The 21,132-nt window shown below is 66.6% G+C and overlaps 3 protein-coding genes across 3 annotated transcripts; 2 read left to right on the forward strand and 1 right to left on the reverse strand.

Annotated features, from left to right (window-relative positions):
- Positions 1-21: 21 nt before the first annotated feature.
- CHLRE_01g035900v5 (uncharacterized protein) lies at positions 22-5,503 on the forward strand. The gene is made up of 3 exons (XM_043058720.1): positions 22-102; positions 231-2,328; positions 2,733-5,503. The coding sequence occupies exons 1-3, from the start codon at positions 100-102 to the stop codon at positions 4,817-4,819; spliced, it is 4,188 nt and encodes a 1,395-aa protein (XP_042928634.1). The 5' UTR covers positions 22-99; the 3' UTR covers positions 4,820-5,503.
- Positions 5,504-5,505: 2 nt separating this feature from the next.
- Positions 5,506-15,911, reverse strand: CHLRE_01g035950v5 (uncharacterized protein). Its single transcript, XM_043058721.1, has 21 exons — positions 15,517-15,911; positions 14,346-15,234; positions 13,850-14,157; positions 13,359-13,472; positions 13,158-13,214; positions 12,701-12,797; positions 12,270-12,388; positions 11,773-11,850; positions 11,345-11,497; positions 10,936-11,143; positions 10,600-10,685; positions 10,199-10,279; positions 9,942-10,024; positions 9,523-9,643; positions 9,005-9,199; positions 8,158-8,630; positions 7,476-7,807; positions 7,220-7,383; positions 6,856-7,040; positions 6,336-6,507; positions 5,506-6,056 (listed from the first exon to the last, which is right to left on the reverse strand). The coding sequence occupies exons 1-21, from the start codon at positions 15,847-15,849 to the stop codon at positions 5,982-5,984; spliced, it is 4,323 nt and encodes a 1,440-aa protein (XP_042928635.1). The 5' UTR covers positions 15,850-15,911; the 3' UTR covers positions 5,506-5,981.
- A 627-nt stretch (positions 15,912-16,538) lies between these two features.
- Positions 16,539-21,131, forward strand: CHLRE_01g036000v5 (uncharacterized protein). Its single transcript, XM_001689585.2, has 7 exons — positions 16,539-16,768; positions 16,914-17,183; positions 17,366-17,615; positions 17,778-17,832; positions 17,986-18,096; positions 18,250-18,571; positions 18,746-21,131. Exons 1-7 carry the CDS (start codon positions 16,706-16,708, stop codon positions 20,264-20,266), a joined length of 2,592 nt encoding a protein of 863 aa, XP_001689637.2. The 5' UTR covers positions 16,539-16,705; the 3' UTR covers positions 20,267-21,131.
- Position 21,132: the final 1 nt, after the last annotated feature.

The following is a 21,132-nucleotide window of genomic DNA, read 5'->3' on the forward strand; positions in this document are numbered from 1 at the left end:
TTGTACTATGCATGATGCATCCAGCAGGCGAGGAGAGCGCGACCAAGACCATGTCAACGCTGCCATCAGGTTTTTAAAAAAGGCCGCCGTAAGCCACAGATGGTGAGCACTACGCCCGTTAGGTAGCTCGCGCTGCAGGACCTTCCTTCGCGCTCACAGCCCAGCCTCGCACGCCCTGCACTCTGTGACCCACGGTTCTCGCCCCCACCGCTCCCATGCCCCCTCCGCAGGACGTGCCAAGCCTGGAGCTATTCGGGCCCGATGCATTAGCCGGTTGCGTGTCGAGCCTCCTGCAGAGCTACAGCTGCCGGCGTGACCCGGATGAGGACTCCGTCCAGCTGCTCGGCATGCTGTTGCTCCAGCAGCTGATCCTTGAAGAGCGGGTGTCCGTCAGCATCCCGGCCGCCGCGCGGCTGCCGCTGCTGCAGCTGCTGCCATACACGTCTGCCAGCCTGAGCGCGGCGCACGTGGCGGCGCTGGCGGGCGAGGCTGCGGCGGCGGCGGAGGGCTGTGGCAGCGGCAGCGGCAGCGCTGGCGCCTCGGTGGGTCGGGCGCAGCAGCACGCGGAGCGGTCGAGGCGGCTGTTCGACTGCCACGAGCGGGTGATGGCACTGGTCGCCCGACTGCTGTGCAGCGGCGCCGCCGCCGTGGCGGCCGTGTCCCGCTGCGTCCTGCGGACTCAGGTGCTGCGTACACACAGCCGCGTGGCGGCACGCGCCTGTGCCGCCCTGCCGGCCGACCCCGAGCCGCTCCTCAACGCCATCAACGACGCGTGCCGTCTGTTGCTGGCACTTGCAGCGGTGGCCCTTACCCCGCGCATACAAAGGGATGCAGGCAGTAGCTGCTGCCTCATTGGGCCCGCGGCCGCCAATGCCGACGGCGGCACAGCCAGTGGTGACGGCGGCGGCATCAGTGGCGGCGGCTGCGGCTGCAGAGGTGCACGCAAGAGCACGGGGGTGGGCGGGCACAAGGCGTCAATGCTTCTGGAGGAGCTGAGCGAGAGCGGCTTCCTGGAGCACGCGGCCCGGCTGCTGTTGTACAGCACGCAGGCGGACGGACAGCTCCAGCGGCGGCGGCGCGGGGACACATTTGTTCCGGTGCTTCGGTGCCTGGATGCGGGGCTGGTGGCCGCCTATTGCTGGATGGACTCAGTGAGACAGCCGGCCGCCGGCGACGGCGCTGACACCGCCACCACTGGCATCGCTAGGCAGCCATCGGCTGCGGCCACGGCTGGCAGGGGCTCGCTCCGGCTGCCGCCGCCGCTGCCCTGGGGCACCTGCCTCCGCACGCTGGCGCTGTCGCAGGTGGTGGCGACGCTGGCGGCGGCGGGCTTCGGCGGCGGCGCGCGGGGCGTGTGGGGCCTTCCGGAAGACCTGGCGACAGGGCTGCCGGTGCCTGGCGTCAGGGGCGCCGCGAGCACCGCTTGCGACCTGCGCCCCCAGATGCAGGCGCTTCTGGCGGAGCAGCAGCACACTAGCGCCTCCCAAGAGTTGTCCGGCGGCGGCGGCGGCGGCGGCGGTGACGGTGGCGGGGTATTGCCGCTGCTGTTGTGGCTCTCGCCAGTGCCGTTCGCGCTGCTGGCGCAGCTGCTACAGGCGGACACGTTACAGCCCAGCGACGCCGTTCAGCAGTATAGGGGCAGCGACGGCTTGGGCAGCGACGGTGGCAGCGCGGGAGGTGACGGCGGCGGCGGCACGCTGGGCACAACTGCGCACCTACCCTGGCCAGTTAGCCGCCGCGCACTGACGCGTGTGTGCCTGCGCGTTGTGGACCTGGCAGCAGCGTCCACAGAGGCAGCTGCTGACGACGAAGCGTGTCCGCTGCAGCAGCAGCCGGCGACGCCGTGCACAGCCGGGCAGCCGACTGTTGCAGAGGGCGCGGCGGCGGCAGCAGCGGCTGCGGCCGAAGCGGCAGCTGCGCTGGCGGGGCCAGTGGCGGGATCGCCAGCCCTATACCAGCTGCGGCTGCCAGCCAGGCAGGCGCTACACGCCGCCACGGATGCGTTGATGTCCGCGAGGTGGCTGCTCGTAGATGACGGGCAAGTGCGGCATGCGGCGGCGGCGGCAGCGGCAGCGGCAGCGGCGGGCGCGGGCCCGGAGGCAGCGGGCCCGGAGGCGGCAGGCGGCGCGTCGGGGTGCGACGGCTGTCCGCCCCTGCCGCGTAGGTACTGGCAGGCGGCCGTGCAGATGCTGCGGATGGTCCCGCAGAGCATGGCGGCCGTTATCTTGCCGAATGGGCCGCGTGATGCGGCTGAGGCGGCGGGCGACGTCTCTATTGACAACCTGTGTAACACACTACAACAGGCCCTGTCCACGACTGCAGGACCAGGTGGGTGATCAGGAGGATCACAACAATCCGCCACCGCAAGGCGGACACATGGCCCTGCATTGCGTGGATGCCTTACCTTTGGTTGCTCCGAACGCGCACCCGTCTGTCATCTTCCGCACATCGCATGTCACCCCAATCCTTTCCCAGACACAACACGAAGAAGTGATTTTGGCGCCGTACGAGAGAGGGGTTTAGCCGCAGAGCTCCAGGGGAGCTATCGTGTATCTGGGGCCTGCCGCCGGTCGCCCACAGACTGCAGCGGCACATCCACCCACACCGGCATTCCGGCGCAGACTGCCAGTTGTGGACTGACGGGCGGGTTCGACGTGATGAGCACCAGGCCCGGGTGCGATTGCGTGTGACATGCGACTTGCTGCGCCCCTCGCTCCTGTCCCCGACAACAGACACGGAAGTCCTGCTGCACACTGCGCCGGCGAGCCTGGCTGCTGCGCTGGCGGCCGGGCTGCTGCCGGCACTGGAGGTGGTGCTTCGCCGAACCGGCGACACCGAGGCCGCCGTCCGGGTGGCAATGTCCGCGTTAGCGGTTGCCAAATGCGGCGGCAGCAGTAGCGGCGGCAGCAGCGGCGGCGGCAGCTGCTTCTGCTGGCAACTGCTGCAGCGGTTTATGGCCTTCGCGCCGCCGCGGCAGACGGCGGCGCTGATCACGAGTATGGGCAAGCGGCTGAGCGCCGCGGTGGGGGAGCTGCACGACCACACGGGGTTGCAGTCGCAGTCGCAGTGGCAAGGCTCAGGGCAGGAAGAGGGGGACGAGCAGCAGGCGCAGGAGACTACTGGGTGGGGCGGCAGCCGCTGTGTGGCTGGGGCGTCGTGCTTGGCGCACACGGTGGTGGAGCTGCTGCCGCCGTTGCCTCTGGTGGCGCGGAGCACGATGCCGCTGGTAGCCCTAGCAGCGTCGGAGGCGGAGGCCGCGGCGGCGGCGGCGGCGGCGGCGGCTGCTACAGTCGGCGGCGGTGGTGGCAGCGGCCATGATTGCAGCAGTGGTGGCGGTGTTTATGGCGGCGGCGGCCTGGCGGGCCTCCTGGGCTGGGCCTCCCTGCTGGCGGCGTCGTCAGAAAGAGACTTGTATTGCACACGTGGCAGCCCCTGCCCCCCCGCTTCCACAGCAGCCGCAGCAGGGCCGTGCGCAGCCGCCACGCCGCCCACCGAGGAGGCGCAGCAGCTGCTGCGCTTGCGTGCGCGGCGGGTGCGGCTGCTGTGGTCACACGCGCTGCACCGATGGCTGCCGGCGCTGTCGCGCCTGACGGACCCCCTTTATGGCCTGGAGCTCTACCGCGAGCTGGGCAGCCTGCTAGGGTGGGTCACGGCATGCAACGTGGCGCTCGGTACTGCGGAAGCCGCCGCCGCCGCTTTGGGTGTTGGCCTTGGTGTTGGTGCTGGAGTTGGAGGTAGCGGCAGCGCTGGTGGCGGAGCCGCCGCCGCCAATCACACAGCCGCCGCCGCGGCAGCCAGCTGGCGGCATTTCCTGACGGCCGACGTGGACTGCCTGGGGCTCTTGCACAATGCACTGTCGCAACTCGACGCCTGCCGAGCCGAGGGCACAGAATGCTGCGACCTGGCCTTAAAGACAGTCATCGCCCTGAACGTCACCAGCCTGGCGCTGCCGGAAGAGGTTGACTCCCGGCTCCGTCCGGACTCACTGTGGCTGCCTCATGAGGTCCTCTCGCTGTTTCAGTACCACACCGCGGGCTGTACAATCGTAAATGGGGCGGTCGCCGGGCGGCCGGGCGGTGGCGGTTGTGGCGGTTGTGGCGGTGGCGGCGCGACGCACAATGTCCTGGCAGCTTTCGAAGCTCTGGCGATGTTTGTTGCTGAAGAAGAGACCAGCGGTCGGCGCCGCGGTCACTTCGCGTGGAGAGACTTTGCTGGCGGCTGCGCCGCCCGCGCGGCGCTCTCGCGCGACTTGTTGGGCAGCTGGGAGGTGCTGCTGCCACTGTCGCCGCGGGAGGTGGCGGATGAGGGGTTGGCATTGGCGGCAGCGGAGCTGGCGGCCTGCTCGGCGCCGGCTGCTGCCGCTGCTGCTGCGGCTGGGGACCAGATTGTGGCGGAGATGTCGAACAGCGGCGGCCCGGCCGAGCCTGGCGCCGGCAGCGCCCCTGCAGCGCCGGTGCGGGCGCGGGCGCCGATTGCGGGCGGCGCCACAGCAGGGCTGGCGGCAGCTGAGTGCCATGCTGGCGGAGTCGCCAGCTCTGACCGGAGGGCCGCGGCCTCGGCCACAGCCTCGGCCACCGGGGCTACAGCAGGTGTCACAGCCGCTGCTGGCAGTGCCGCGCCGCGCCTCCTGGACGCAGACGTGGCCGCCGCAGCGTCGCTGCTGCCGGCCTGTTGTGCGGACCCGTTGTGTGAGGCTCTGGACGGAGACAGTGAGCTGCTACAGCCGCCCATGTGGAGCTACTGCCCCGGGTGCGGCGGTGCGGTGGCGTACTGCAGCCGCGCTTGTGAGCGGGCACACGCGCATGCATGTCTGCAGTGAGGACTGAGGTGGGGTTCAGCCGCAGCGTCAGGGCGTCAAGGGCGCGGATCCAATGCTGACATTCAGGAGCGCCCCTGCTGACATTGGATCTGGCTCCGGCAGTGCCTTTTGTATGGCGATGGTGTGGGATTGTGTGTTAGCTGGTGGGGGTGGGGCGGTGGCGGTGTCCGAGTTGGTGTGCCGTGATTGGGAAGGTTGGAACGGCTGGCTGTTGACCGCTGGCGCGTATCTAGGTGCGGCGTAAGTAAGGCCAGCACACAGGAAGTCCACTCAACTACTCAAATGCATTTCGCACCAGCCGGAGCCGTATTTACGCGCACCTCGGGCTATCTACGGGTCGCAGCAACATGGCCACTAGGTGTGTGGTGTATGGGGGGACAGGGTAAGGGTGTGCGATGGGACAGGGGAAGGGGCAGGGTGGCGTTAGTCCGGTAGTGTGCAGCGTATTCCCAGACACCAACATTCAATTGCAACGTCAAGGCAACGTCAAGGCAACGTCAAGGCGTGTGTGGCTTGAGAAACGCCGGAGTTACTGTACCGAGACATCGCTGACATGCTGGCAGGCTGGCACTTTGCTGACGCGCATTCCTCGTGCTCCGGGCGCCCGGCCAGGCGATAGCACCAGACGCTCAGGCAACATGATTTCAGGCTGCGCCCGTCACGGCTGTGTAATCCACAGCTCCTGCGCAATCTCCCACAATCCGCAGCGGGGCGTGCCTTGCCGAATCCCTTTGCCGCAAAAACAATTTCACCGCGCAACGGCAATCAACGGCAGCACCACCGGCGACCCCGGAGCACTGAACCCTCCACACCGTTAGCCCCGCCGCCGGGACCATGCGCTGGCATCCCGGCCGCGACCAGAGGCGACGGCATTATTCGCGTGGGCGCACCGCAAGGCTGGCGCCCCGCACCATACGGAACTACCAATAAAGATCTAACTAACCCGCCACGTATTTAACACAAGCGCCTGTTTCTGAACTTTCTCTCTCTCTATCGCTCTGTTGCTCTGTCGCATCTACCGCATCTGGCCTGTGCACCGACGCTGTACACGTGCCCGACAACCTGTGATGCCAATGCCCACCTCCCAACCAAAGCCGTTTCTTAGCCACCGGACCGCTCTGCCTGAACCCGCCGCAACACATCCCCCACTGCCCTCCTGGGTTCAGTCGGCGGTGCCGTGGTTGGCTGCCTCCTGCGCACTCGCCAGGTCCATGCACGTGCTTCGCATCAGCAGCACCTGCGTGTACAGGCGCGGGGCGGTGCACACGTGGTCATGCTTTGCTTTTCTTTGCCGCATCACACCCGCACGAAACGAGCCGCCGCACAACTTCGGTCAGCAAGAGCCGGACAGGTAAGGAGCGACAGCAACCGCGGAATGCTGCCCGCCCCTAGTGCGGATGCCCCTAACACCCCACCCCCACGCAGCAACGCGCACGCTCCCTTGCACGCGCCCCAGCTCCCCCAACCCGCCCCCCTCTCCACACGCCCCTGTGCATCCCACAGCCGCCGCCCCCACCTCGAGTGCCGCCAGCGCGCGCGGGTGGTGCGCCATGAGCGAGCCAAAGGCGGCGCGCGGGATGCAGATCAGCTGGCAGGGGCCGGCGGAGCAGCGCACGGGCGCGGGTGCGGGCCGCGACAGGAAGAACTCTAGCGCGCCCACCACCACACCCGGGCCGTGCTCGCGGGACCTGTGAGCATGTGGGCGTGTGAGCACGGGGTTGGCATGCGCGCCGTTGGGAGCGAGAGCGAGAGCGAGGTGCTCTAAGTGCTCGCCTGGAGGTATAGGGCTTCTCATTGCCGCCATGCCGCACGCAAGCAGCCGCGTGAGTGCAACCTTGTCGTCTACCGGCAATAGCAGTGGCCTCAGAAGCGCCCCACCGCAGCCCCATCGAGCCATGACGCGTCCAATCTCCCACGCCCACCCGCCCACCCACACCCACGCCCGCCCGCCCACCCGCCCACCCACACCCACGCCCGCCCGCCCACCCGCACCCCCACACCCACGCCCGCCGCCCGCCCACCCGGCCGGCACTCACCCCACGCGCACGCCTCCCTCGTAGTGCTCCTCCTCCTGCAGCGCCCCGAACTCGATGATGGCCACCTCGCGCACCGCCGCCCCCGCGCCGTACAGCAGGTCCCCCGGCTGCAGCTGCCGCCGAGTGACCACCCCCTCCAGCGCCGCCACCAGTCCGCCCAGGTCGGCGGGGGTGGAGGGAAACACCTGCGCGGCCGCGGCACACGCGGGAACGCGTTATAGAGGGCAACACACACGCGGGAACGCGGTAAACACACGCACGCACACACACACATACACACACGCGCACACACACCCCGCTTGGCTTCGATTTGTTGTTTTTTAACACACACACATATGCCCTGCATCCCGTGTGCCACACGCACCTCCCTCAGGTGGCGTGCCAGCAGCTGCTGCAGCGAGGTGGCGGCGGCGGGTGCCGAGCTGGTCAGCAGCCCCGCCGCCGTGGCCAGCCCCAAGTAGGCGTCCTCGCAGCACCGCACCGCGCCCGCCACGGACCCGAACTCCCAGCAGCCACCCGCGCTGGGGCCTGTGTGCGTGTCGTCAGCATTCACAACACAGTGTTGACAACACCGGAGTGACAAGCAAGGATCTACATACACGACCCGTGTCCCCACTCACGTAGTAGCGGCGACTCGGCCTCTGCCGGCGGCGCCTTGCTCGCCTCGCCCGACGCCGCTGCCCCGGCGTGGCCCTCCGCCGCCACGGCACCTCCATTCGCCCCGTTTGCCCCATTCGCCGCCGCCGTTGCGGCAGCAGCTGCCGCCGACCCGGCCGGCGGCGCCACGAAGGGCCTCAGCGGCAGGCCGTTGGCTCCTAGCAGCTGCCGCATGGCGTCGTGGGCGGCGGGGCGGCTGAGGTTGGCGAAGATGACGTTGACGCGCTGGCTGGCTAGGGTGGTGACCAGCGTGGCAAAGGTGCGCGCCGCGGTGGAGTCCAGGCCCGTCACCGACCTGTGTTGTGTGTGTTAAAGAGCACAAGGAAAACATTACGCGTAGGACAGTGTATGCGATGCAAATTTACGGCCGCGGATTACCTTGTGTGTGTGTGTGTGTGTGTGTGTGTGTGTGTGTGTGTGTGTGTGTGTGTGCGGCAGGATTGCGACACATACCGTAAATGCATTAATACCACTGTGTAACCTCAAAGCGAGCGGTACTGACAGACACAACACATCGTAAAACAGAGCGGGTGAGAAACACCAGACGAAGGCCCGCCCCATGGCCCACCCCGTGGCCCGCGCAGCAAGAACCCGCTCCGGTGATTGAGGCTTGCAACGTACGCGACGCACGCTCCTCGCACGCACCCGAAGTCCAGGATGAGCACCACAGGCGCCTGCGCCACCGCCTGCGCCGCGCGCCAGTGCCGCTCCGCAGCCGACATGGCGCCGCCGCCACCGCCCGCGTCGCCACCCGCGTCTCCAAACAGCGCCGCCGCCGCATGCCCCCCACCTCCTCCTCCTCCTCCTGCTCCTGCCCCGTGCGTGCCTTCCGCCGCACGTGCGTGCGCATGCCCGTGCCCAGGTCCGGGGCCGGATCCCGCCGGCTCCAGCGCGTGCGCATTCGGCGGCTGCGGCGTCACCGGCAGGACCAGTGCGGGAGCGGAGGCAGACACGGTCATGTGGGCGTGTGTGTCTATGTCAATGGGAGCCGTGAGCGAGTCGGCGTGCGAGTCGGCGTCGGCCTTGTGGCTGCCGGGGCCGCTGCCGCCCGAGCCCGAGCCCGCCTGCTCCGCCGACAGCGCCCAGGCCTCGTGCTGCCGCTGCTCCTCCGCCCGCTCCTGCACACACGCAGTCACACGCAACCACAAGAGGGCACGGGGCGCTTGTGATACGCAGTCAGAACAGTGCTGGGCGCTAAGGAAAGCTCCTTCCATGACCCGCCCTCTCCACCCCGCCGCCAGGCCCCCCGCCTGCATCCCCACCCGTACCCCCACGCACCCGCCCGCACCCAACCCACACGCCCTCAACCCCCCCCCCGCCGTTCACATGAATGGCTATCCCCCCTCTCCCCCCGCGCTCTTCTGCATTGGGTTCAATCCTCTTAGAGCTGGCATCTACACCCCCCCCCTGCCCCTGCCCCTCCCCTCCTCCCTTTCCCCATTCCCCCCCTCCCCCTCCTCCCTTTCCCCCCTGCCCCCCTCGTCCCCCGCACCTGCAGCATGCGCGCCGCCAGCTGCAGCACCTGGTTGCCCAGGCCCGTGGAGGAGCCGAAGAAGATGTAGCCGCTGAGCCGCAGCACCGCCAGCCGCCGCCCCAGCAGCTCCAGGGCCGAACTGGTGTCGTACACGTGCGTGCGGCCGCTGCGCGCCGCCACCTGCCGCAGACCCGCCACCTGGCTCTGGGCGTACTGCGCAAGGGCAGGCAGGCACGAACACACACACACACACACACACACACACACACACACACACACACACACACACACACACACACACACACACACACACACACACAAGAGAACTTCGTTTCATTCTTGTTTGGGGTGGACGCGGCGGAATTGCACCCCATGCCGCACAGGCCACCGCCCCACGGCCCCACACTGCCCACCCCACGCCCCCCTCACACCGCACCCGCGCCTTACCCACATGCCTCCCCCAACACAAGCACCCCTCCGCCTCTCCAGCCTCTCCAGCCCCTCCGCCCCTCCGTCCCTCCACCCCATCCCCGCACCTGGAATGCGAAGTAGAGTGTGGCCATGACCACTCCCGCCGCAATGCCCAGCTCCAGCCCGGCGTTCATGATGGCGATGAAGGTGGCCCACAACAGCAGGTACTCGGCACGACTCAGCTTCCTGCAGGGGGGGTTACATTCATGATTAGTTAAGGAAGTGGTAGACGGTAGACCATCTTGCGGAACATGAAGGGGGGGGGGGGGTTACACGCATTAAATTTACGAAGTGAAGTCGGAGGGGCAGGCGGATGGTGGTGAGGGTGATAGAAGAAGCGGTTGAGGTGGTGGGGTGGGGTGGGGGTAGTGGTGGAGGCGGTGGATGGTGGCGGGTCATAGGGGAAGCAGGTGGGAGTGTGTATGTATGTACGTGTCTGCATGCCGTATGAATGTGTGTATGTGCCGTGCAGTGCCGCCCACACCTGTACGACAGGATGAGCCAGTCCCGTGAGATCTCGATGCCGAACCAGACCAGCAGCGCGCCGAAGTAGAAGCTGGGCAGGTACTGCGGCGGCGAGGGCGATGTGTATTTTGTATGTTTTGTATCGTGTGGTGTGTTGCGTGAGACGTGCTTGACAGAATGCCGGAGACAGGGGGGGAAGGAAGGGGTGCTGCATATGTAGGTCGTGTCATGTCCAGGGCTACAGCTCCCGGCACCTCCGTGTCGTCATTGCCGTACCTGTATGGTGCTGAAGGGCAGCGCGAACACCACCAGCTCCACCACCGCCACCACCAGGCCGTTGATGCGGTTGAACACACCCTGGCGCGTGGGGCGGGGCCGGGATCACATTCATGATTATTGGAAGAAGGGGGAGTGGTGGTGGCGGGGATGGAGACTTGGTGTCTTAATCAGCAAAAGGACACAAAGTTGGTGTGTGTGTATGTGTGTACATGCGTGTCATGAACAAATAACCGCCCGGCAGCATGCGAAAGCCTGGGTTCGTTGGTCAGGGGGACACGGCAGGGCGCAAGGCCAAAATGGGGAAGGACAAATCCCTGCTCGTCCAAGGCGAGAGAACGAACCTGGTTGCCCGCATCCCCGCCCCCCACTTCCCGGCCCCCGCGCATCACATCCCGCACCTGCCGCATGGTGAACACGGTCTGGCTGAAGATGTAGGAGCCGGTGTAGCCCGCACCCAACACACCCGTGACCATGTTGGACACGCCTGTGGGGGGTGTGTGGGACGGATGGCGGGTGGCGGGTGGCGGGGCGGGGTGGGTGGCGAGAAGCAGGGTAGTCGCTAGTCGGGAATGTGAGGTATGGTAGCGGCGAAAGCAGTGCTGCGTCTCGCGCAGCCCCCGCAACGCGCCGCAATCCACCAGCCCACAACAAGCCCACCAACATCCTTGCAACCCCCCTGGCCCACGCCCCCTCAGCCCCCGGCCCGCGCCCGCACCCCCTTGACGGGCACGCACCCACGGTCATGAGCTCGCGATTGAAGTCCAGTGGCGTGGGCATGTCGGACTGGATGGCGGCCACGTCCATGCAGCTACCGAAGCACACCACCAGGAACAGACCCGCCAGCTTGGGCGCCTGCGCCAGCATTGCCGGCACGTCCACGCCCGACAGGCCGTGCTGCACGTTGAACAGCTCCCACAGCTTCCAGAACTCCGCCTCGCCTTTCTGCGGTGATTGGTGGTTGTGGTGTTGGTGGTGTTGGGTGGTTGTGGTGGTGGTTGTGGCGGTTGTGGCGGAAGCAGCGAGGAACCGGGGTGCTGCCAGATGCACGCCTAGCAGGCGGAACAGTTGGCCGCCCCCCCGCTTTCCAACCATCCTTGCAACCCCCCACCCACCCACCCACCCACCCACCCACAGCGCACTCACGGTGGGCGGCATGACCCATCCCGCCTCCTGCGCCCGAGCCAGGTCCCAGCCCACGGACCACAGCACGCCGTGGAAGGCCAGCGGGATGGCGGTGAGCAGCGCCGGCAGCGCCAGCGGGTGAGACACGTGCTCCACACACAGCATCAGCACCGTCTGGACGCAGGGGCGGGGGTGGGGTGGGGGGGGGGGGCAGAGGGGCGGGGCGGCGGGCGGGGGCAGAGGTTTGTGTGGTGTGGGAACGAGAGCACGAGACGTGAGGAGGAGTGGACACAGCAGACACAGATTGGGGGCTTTGACAGGGGAATGCGTGTTGGGCGTATGGTTGATGAGGTTTGGTGAGGGTGCAGGGGGCAGGTGCAGGGGGCAGGTGCAGGGGGCTGGGTGTGTGCCTGCACTGCTCCCGCACCTCCGTTACAACCGGCACTCACGATGGTGGCGGCCGCGGGGAGGAGCTTGATGAGTGGGTCGGGCGCCAACAGGTGAACCCACGACACCAGCGTGTCCACCTGCAGACCGGGGGGGCGGGGGCAAGGTGCGGAAGGATGTGTGTATCCGTGTGTGTGTGTGTGTGTGTGTGTGTGTGTGTATGTGTGCTATCGATGTGGAGGAGCGGGGCGCACTGAGATGACACGCAAGCCCAGCGCCCCCACGCGGTATGTGTGCGCAACCGATACCCGACTCGCATCCGGCCCTGGTTCGGCCCAATCTGTGCCCTCCTGCTCCTCTCGATAGCCCCCCCCCTACGCTCCCTCCAGCCCTCCTCCCGGGGCCTCTCCCTGGCCCCCCCACCCCACCCCCGCAGCGTCCATGCTGTCGACTTTGGTACGGCGCGTTTTCCCGCTGCACCCCTGTATGTCCGCACTTCCATCCTTGATACATACCCTTCGCATGAATGGCTACCCCCCAGCCCCTCCCTGCCAGTCACCTGCACGCCCGCCGCCAGCGCCGTGCCGCCGGCAATGCAGAAGTAGCCCACGAAGCCCAGGTAGCCGCCCACCACCGGCAGCGGCACGTACGACACCATGTCGGCCAGCTTCAGCTTGGCTGCACAGGGATGGGGTGGGGCAGGTGGGGGAGCAAGTGTTCAACTAGCACAAGGGCAGCGGGTCAACAGCACGAGGCAAGCCTGCGTCATGCGCTGGCCTGCGTCATGTGTCAGGCTTGCGTTTGGTGTGCAACACACAGGTAACATCCGCATGCCGTCACGTGGCTGCATCGCAAACACTATTGAAGCGCTTTGTGTTCCTTGTGCTCTTCAACACACGTACACACACACGCACACATTCCCTGGGCGGGCTTCTTCTTTCTTGATACACAGACATTTATACACACACATGTATACACAGTCTCACTCACCCACTATGACTGTGAGCAGTCCCACGATAAAGGTGCTGAGGGTCATGACACACAGCGCCGAGCCCAGAGCCACCGCCGCCGCGTCGGGGCCCGTCACCTGCGGCGGCAAGCGCGGTTCCACGTTCGGTATTTAGCGCGCACACACACACACACACACACACACACACACACACACACACACACACACACACACACACACACACACACACACACACACACACACACACACACACACACACACACACACACACACACACACACACACACACACACATACGACTGGCGTCGCGGTGGCTGCCCAGACCCGAGCCAAGGCCCCGGTGCAACCAGACTACGATTCTACACATCCCTGAGGGACCAACACCGCTCGCTTTGCCCGTTCCAATCCACACACCCGTCCCGCCTTTGATGAGACCCTGCCGTGCGCCCCCGCCCCCGCCCCCGCCTTTCCCCCCACCTGCAGCGCTATGTCGGTGGCCATGGCGGACAGGAAGATGAGGCCCACGTCCTGGACCTGCGGGGCGGGGGTGTGGTGGCAGACAGCAGGTGTTGTTGTTGTTGTTGGTGACGGATGAGAGACACAGCAGCCACAGTAGCGGCACAGCAGTGAAACAGTAGCCGCACAGTAGCCATACACCAGCCGGCTCCGCCGCCTCACCTGCCCGATGGCGAAGGGCAGGCTGCTGAGCGCCACGAACACGAACTGGTGCAGGGCGCTGCTGAAGAAGAAGAAGCGGACCAGGCTGTCCAGGTAGGGCGCGTAGATGGGCGACTGCGGGGCCGGGTTTGTGTGTGTGTGTGTGTGTGTGTGTGTGTGTGTGTGTGTGTGTGTGTGTGTGTGTGTGTGTGTGTGTGTGTGTGTGTGTGTGTGTGTGTGTGTGTGTGTGTAGGCAGCAGCAGGCCGGCAGGCAGCAGGTGGGCGGGAGGCAGAAGCAGGAGCGCAAGCCGAGGTAATGGACAGGGTGGGGGACAGAGACGTCTGACGCAGAGGTGCGCTATGGGGTTTGCGCACTGCATGGCGCGCGTATGGGTTTGAAAGTCCCAAGTGCTTATGAGTTATGACCAAGACGCCGCCCATCCACCCACCCACCCACCCACCCACCCACCCACCCACCCACCCACCCACCCACCCACCCACAACCACCTCACCTTGAAGACGATGGCGGCGTAGGCGATGAGTGTGGGCATGGACACCACCGCGTTGATGACGCCAAACACCACCGCGTTCAGCGGGCCCGCGCGGTGGTCCTTGGGCGCACCCACCTCCTCCACCGCACCCACAGCGCCCGAAAGCGGCGTGCCGAAGGCGGCGGCGCCCGCGGCGCCCGCGGTACCAGCGGCGCCGCCGGCCCGCGGCGTGGAGCCGTAGCTGTTGCTGATGTGGGCGCGGCCGGCGCCGCCGCCCCCCGGTGCCGCCTCCAGGTCGGCGTGGGACTCCGGTCCCTCAAGCAATGGTTCTGTGCAAAGCAAAGGGATTGCCAGTAGGGCGGGGCGCCGCCCGGGGACGGGGTTGCCGGCCAGACGTGTGCAAGAATGGCCACTGTGTCTTGCCGCAAACCCACGGAACCTGGGCGACTCCTAGCCACACATGTTCATCTGACTGTTTCCACGCCCTAGCACTCAGCTCGCAGCACTCAGCACTCACTCGCCAACTCGCCCTCCCAGCCGCTGCTGCTCGCTCCCGCCGCGCGCCCGCGGTGCTGCCGTTCTCCACCTCCGCCTCCGCCTCCACCGCCGCCACGCGCCGCGGCGGTCATGTTGCCCCCGCCCGGGGACGCGCCGCTCAGCACCGATGACGACAACATGCCCGAGGCCCCCGCCGACGCCGATGAGCCCGGCATCAGGCTTCCTACAACGGCCGCGCCGCCGGCGTTGTCACGTGCTTGCTGGAAGGAGCGGCGGTGCGTTAGCTGAGGCGGCATGGCCGCCGCCGCTGCCGGCTGCGCGTGCTGCGCCTGCTGCGCGGCGCTGCCGTGCTGGTAGACCAGCTGTGAGGACAGGAAGCCACGTGCGATGTAGCTGCCGCTGCCGTACGGTCCTGTCGTCGGCTGAGCCGCCTTGGCGGCGGCGGCGGCGGCGGCGGCGCCAGCCGCCGCCGCGGCAGCGACGGGGACCTCCGCCGCCGCTGTGGTTGCTCCCGAGCCGTGACCGTGCGCGGGTGCGGAGCTGTGACCGGATGCAGGTGTATGGGCATGGGCATGGGCATGCGTCTCAGTGTGGTCGCCCTGCCCGTGGCCTTGCCCGCCGCCGGCGGCCGCGGCAACCGCGGCGGCGACGCGCGTGGCCCAGGCCGGCCAGGCGTGCTGCGCGTCCGTGCCGGCGCCGGCAGTCGGCGACACGCCAACCGTGTTGGGCTGACTGGTGGCGCCGCTGGCGCCGGCGCCGGCGGCGGCGTCCACGTCGGTGGCTGTGTAGTGGTGCGCGGCGGGCTGCAGCGCCGCGGAGCCCACGCTGGCGCCGCCGCCGCCGGTGGCGACGCTGGAGCCGGGCGCGGCGGAGCCCAGCGTCCCGAACGGCGGGGAGACACCAGAAACCTACGAGGGGAGGAGCGCAAGGGGGGGGGGACGCAGGGCGTGAAGGGCGGGGGGTGGGGGGTGGTTCAACGGGTGTGACGCAACGAGCCTTTCGGCAGCGCGCCGCCCGGCCGCGCTGCAGACAGCCGTTTCGGTTCGGCATATATACATGCCCGTATGCATGACATGGTACATGGGCGTACGTTTCTCGTACCGACGAGCTGCACTGCAAGCGCGACGCTTGCATGCTACACGTGATGTCCCCCCCGCAAGCGCTGCGCCGAGTTTCGCCTTACAGCCCACCTGGCTCGCGTCGCCAGGAGTCCAGTGCGCACCCGGCCGATAGCTGCCGAGCAGGCCCGCGCCATTGCCGTGTGTTCCGGGGCCATGGTGCGTCAGGCTCTTTGGCATGAACGACGAACGCAAGGACGAGCCTGGAAAGAACGTTTCGGTGAGATCCTGGCCAGCAGCGTATGTGCTTTGCGCCTGGCCCACTCCGATGATGGGCACAACGGTCGCGCGGCTGGCGGGCGTGCTGCCCTGTGCGCTGTTAGGAGGCGCATCAGGACTGCTTGAACCTTCCGTTGCCTGCCTAATCAGGTCGGATAGCGCGGACGAGCGCTTGCCCAAACTCATTTCAATTTATCGTCGCTGTCATAGTACCGGACTGCCGGGTAAGTACAAGTGTTATCTTGGTCGCATGCATTAGTTGTTTGTAAGTGGAAGAAGGTCAGGGCCGTCATAGTCACCCCAAACCCTGGCTGGCCTCAGCACGGCACGCGTTGGGACCACCCTGGCCCACCCCGCACTCCCCCTCTCATTTGTCATCATGACGGGCGCGTGGTTGAGTTTGCAAGCAGCGGGTGCATCTTGAACTGTCATGTATGAATCCAAGTTATCAGGATGTCGGAAGGGCATCGGACCCAGAAGCAATGCACGCACTTCCTGATGCTCGCTGGCAGCCAGCATTTCAGTGCGCGTGTGAGCACAGATGGGCGAACTCACGAGTGTGCATGCGCATCATAGGCGCCTGCTCTCAAGGTCAAGGCGGACCTTTGAAGGAGCCTCCCATCCATGGCACTGATGGCACCTACGCCTGGCCATTTCTCGCTTTACCAGCGTCTGTCCAGCCATGATATTGAGCTATCAGCTCCCTTGATGTCATCTGCAGTCCGCATGGGAGGACTGGGAGGGGAAGCCGGGCAAAGCAGGTGAGGGCGTCAGCTCCAAAAAGGATGGGGGTTCGCCTGGATCGCGCCAGCGCACACCGACAACCAAGCCCCAGAGCTGGGTCTTTGCTCGTCCTCAGTGTATACAATTTAGGATAGAAAGTAATTTGTTCAACACTCGCGCTTGGCGGCATAGAAGCAGTCCGCAGCTCACTCAGCGGTCAATTTCTGCCGCAGCGGCAAGTCAGGATGCCGGCAACCAGCTAGCAGCGCATTCTGTAGTTTAGCTTCTTAGTTGGTTTGCTGCTTAGAGGGTCGTGAGGATGTTGGCTCACCCAATTTCAGCGACCGAGTTCGAGGCGGTCTGCCCCACGCTTCCGTGCAAGGCGAGCTCACTGACGGCTGGCCTGTAGCTGCGTTATCGTGTATCGGGATTGCGGAACTCAGCGGACGTCGGCCTTACCTTGGACACCGCGACCGACCGCCTGCACCGCGGCCTGTACCCACCGTACCTCTCGCACCCACCCACAGGACCTGTCCGCGTACCGGGTGGAGTCGCTGCTGGGGGGCGGGGGCTTCAGTCACGTGGTGCTTGCTCGGGAAGCGCACCCAGATGCTGCCGTCAATGGCAGCAAGCAGGATTGGGCGCTGAAGCTAATCCCCGCCACGGACGCGCGGTGCCTAGCTGACGTGGACCGGGCGCCGCTCATCCTGACAGAGGCGCGGATACACCTGCTCATGTCGGCAGAGCCGTCCGTGCTGCCGTGCGTTGAGGCGTTCAAAAGCGTGTACGCGGACGAGGTGAGGCGTCCGGCCCCGCCCCACACACCGCAATGCGCCGCAGCGCGGCACAGGGCTCTACCAGGGTTGCGCGCGTGCGCACGGTCACACAGACCACGCACAAACTGTGCATCGGATACCTCACTGCCACAACGCAAGCACAACTCTATGATTTGCTGTGCTTTCGTACATCTGCGTCACAGATGGGCGGAGGCGGGGGCAGTGGAGGCGACGCCAGCCGTGCCACCTACATGGCGGTGCTGCGCATGCCTGTGGCGGCCTGCAGCGTGGAGGAGTGGCTGTTCAGCGCAGCGCCCGCAGCGCCCGCAGCCTGCCAGAACATGAGCGGCGGGCCGCGCGGCGGCCAGGTGGACGAGACCGAGGTGCTGACGGTGTGGGTGCAGATGGTCAACGCCGTGCACCGCTGCCATGCCCACGGTGTGGTGCACCACGGTGAGCGCAGCACGGGGGGTCGCGTGTGAGTGGCCTGGGCTGCGCACGTCGCAGCGGCTTAGGGGCTGCGGTTCGCCGGTGGGGCTCACCGCGCCAGTGTGCCTGGCACGCCCCTGCCTAATTCTTGTGGTCCGGCCCCCCTTTCACTTGTCCCGGCCGCAGACGTCAAGCTGCCCAACTTCCTAATGGACGCACGCGGCAAGGTCCAAATCATGGAGTGAGTGCGGCACTGCAACATAGGGCGCGAACGATGGAGGGGTGCATCATGCAGGCGCCTGCCCCTTGACAGCATGCGGTTATTTCGGCCAACGCAACTGTTTGCGTACGGTTTACCGCAACTTTTCCTGTCCTTCACGCTTGTCTTCCACAGTTTTGGACTGGCCTGCGTTGAGGGTGTCACGCCGCGTGCGATCGCCGGGACTCCCTGGACCATGTCCCCGGCGGGCTTCAAGCACGGCGACGACGGCCGAGCAGGCGACTGGTGAGTCGTACTTTTTTCGCATGCACTTTGCCAAGCATGGACCACCTTGTTTTGCGACACTCGTCCCTTCTGCCGTGCTGCATCAAGGCCGGCTGTGTCATGACCATGCTTCTTACCGCAGCCTCCATCTGCCGTCGAACCAATTTCTCACAGGTGGTCGCTGGGCGTGGTGCTGTACCAGCTGCTGCAGGGCGGCTGCTGGCCCTTCAAGAGCTGCTGGTGGCCGTGGCAGAAGGGCGGCGGCCAGCGCATGGAGGACGCCATTCGCAAGGCCGTGCTGGCCGGCCGCATCGGCTGGCACCGCAACGGCACCGCGGGCGTCAGCGAGGGCTGCAAGACCCTCATCCGCGGCCTGCTGCAGCCCGACCCCAACCGCCGCTGGCAGCTGCGGCAGGTGCTGGCGAGCGAGGTCGTCACGCCAGAGATCCTCACCGGCATCGGCGCGCGCTTCCCGGAGCTGCAGCAAGACATGCAGGTGGGGCTTCGAGGGCGAGGGCTGGGGTTGGGTTGAGGCGCGTGCCGTTTGTTGTGTATAAGAATACCTTACGATGGGGAAGCAGTTGTTGCTTGTGTGGGTGACGCGCCGGCACATGGTGGCCACCATTGGGCTGTGGACTCATGGTGGTGTGGCTTGCTCCGTGCCATGCAGGCACTGCTCGCGCTGCAGCGCCGCTCGCGCGGCGTGCAGGCCCTGGGGTCCGACGGCGGCGCGGCGGCGGCGGCGACGGGGCCACCGCCCGCCATCGCGCACATGGCGGCGGGCGTCAAGGCCGGTGCTGCTTCACTGTTGGCGGCGGCCGCGGCGGCGGCGTCGCACGCGCCGCACTGGCCTGGCGGTGCCGGCGGGCGCCACGTGCCCGACGGCAGCTCCTACCAGCCCCTGCTCAGTGACGGTAGCTCGGCCGCCGGCATCCTGACGCCCGCGACCGCGTCTTACATGGGCCGCGCGCCAGCCGCAGCATCGGCAACGGGACCCGGCACTGCTGCTGCCCCAGCACAAGCGCAGGCTGCCAGTGCGACGCAGCAGCCGCAACAGCAGCAGCAGCAGCCGCGGAAGCCTTCGCATGTGGACGACCTGCTTCTGCTTTTTGATGACGACGTGCCCAACGCGCACCCGTCGCCGCCGCCCACCCCGCCCTCCGCATCAGTGTCCCGCGCCTACCCAGACGAGCTAGGCGGCACCAGCGGCCACGCCAACGACACCAAGCTCCCGCACCCTCACACTCACCCCAGCCGGCAAGGCAGCCAGGGTAGCGCCACGCTGCGGCACGCGTGCACCACCGGCAGCCTGGCGGACGCCGCAGCTGCCGGCCCCGCCGGCTCCTCAGTCACCGGCGCGCAGCAGCACCGCCACTACGGCAGCAGCCTAGACCCGCCGTCCGCCGCGGGCGGGGCCCCTGTGGACTCCGTGGCCACTGGCGTCCTCAATGGATCGGCGCTCAGCGGTGCCAGCCTCAGTCCGAGTGGGCGGCCGTCGCAACCTGGAGCCCGCAGCGGTGATGGCGCCGGCGGTGGCGGTGGCAGTGTTACGCATCTGCCGCTGCGCGGCAGCCGTACTAGTCTGCAGGACCTGTTCGGCATGCACCCGAGTGTCCCCTTGGGCCCGCGGCGCAACATCCTGGAGAGGCTGTCGAATCCTCACCACCACCACCGTCAGCCCCAGCAACAACACCAGCAGCAGCAGCGGGTGTTGTCTGGAGGCGCGCTGGGCGGGTTGTTGGGGTCTGCGGCCGACCTGATGGCAGGACTGGGCGGCGGCGCTGCCGGCCGCCCCGCGCCGCGCCGCGGCTCTTGGGGTCCGCTGGCAGAGCCCCTCACCGTGGACGTTGGTGGCTTCGGCGGCAGCGGCACCCTGCCCGGCGCCGCCGCCGGCAGCCACGAGCTGCTGCACTCGCCCTCGTCTTGGGTGCCACCCCCGCCCGAGGCTTTCCACCGGCTATCTGCTGGCAGCTGGCGCCGCAGCGACTCGGGCGGCCCCGGCGGCCCCGGCGGCGGCGGGAGCGCCTCGCCAGGGCTGCGGCACGGCGGCCCGCCGCGGTCTCGCAGCTTCGTGGCTCGGGCCAAGGCGCTGTTTAGTGACTGCCTGCCTGGAAAGAAGAGCGCCATGGTGCTGTACGACGTGTATGAGGAGGCGGGAGAGGAGACAGAGTATGCGGGGCTGCAGAGCTAGAGGTGTGAGCGGTGTGAGCATTGGTGTGGAGTGGTCATGCGTGACTCGCTGTGAGCTGTTGTGTTTCGGGCAGGCGCTATGGTATTACTCGATGCATTTGATGAGCCTCCCGAAGTACGGTCAGTGAATGCCTTCAATGCGATCCGGTGGTACTTATGACTTCGTAAGTCACCGATTTGCGTCACCATGTATTTTTGCTGTTTGAACAAGGACCGTTTGAAAGACGTGACTGTGTTGCATCTGAGGAAGATGCGTTTCGTGAGCTGACGTGCGTGATTGTGATGAGCTGCCTGAGGGATAAGACATGATCCGAATGCCTGAAGCTGGCTGGTGAGCGTTCCACGCAAATGTGCCTTGAACGGGCTGTTGTGTGTGTTCGACGTCCTACACTATGCCCTGTTGTCTGTTGATGAGGTTGTGGGCTTGTGAAAGTCGTTGCCATCCCTCATGTCGTATGCAGTACTGTCGCAAGCACAGAAATTGCCTGTTTTGGCTTGTTGGCGGCTGAGACCAGGCTCAAATCGGCAAAATGTTGAGCAATGGAGAGGTGCTGGCACATGCGCGTGATGCTGTCAAGCTGGTATGCAATATTAGCTTCTTATTAGGCAGCGCGCAAATGGGATTGGCCTGGAGGGGCTGTTGCCGAAGCTCAGACCCAAGGGAGGGTCCCCTGCTCAGACCGCCTGGCCACCGCCATTTCTTAAATTCGGTTACTTTCGGTTGCCTGCCGGTGGCAGAACTGCAGGGTGGTACCGTATCTACGGGCGCAGAGCCTTTGAAGGCTGCATGACTGCAACGCGTATGGCAAGCAGCACTTTACAGGCCCCTTGAGCTAAGAAGACTCCGCATGTAACGCGCTTTTGTGA

The sequence above is a fragment of the Chlamydomonas reinhardtii genome, chromosome 1, assembly GCF_000002595.2.
Source record: "Chlamydomonas reinhardtii strain CC-503 cw92 mt+ chromosome 1, whole genome shotgun sequence".
NCBI classification, from domain to species: Eukaryota; Viridiplantae; Chlorophyta; class Chlorophyceae; order Chlamydomonadales; family Chlamydomonadaceae; genus Chlamydomonas; species Chlamydomonas reinhardtii.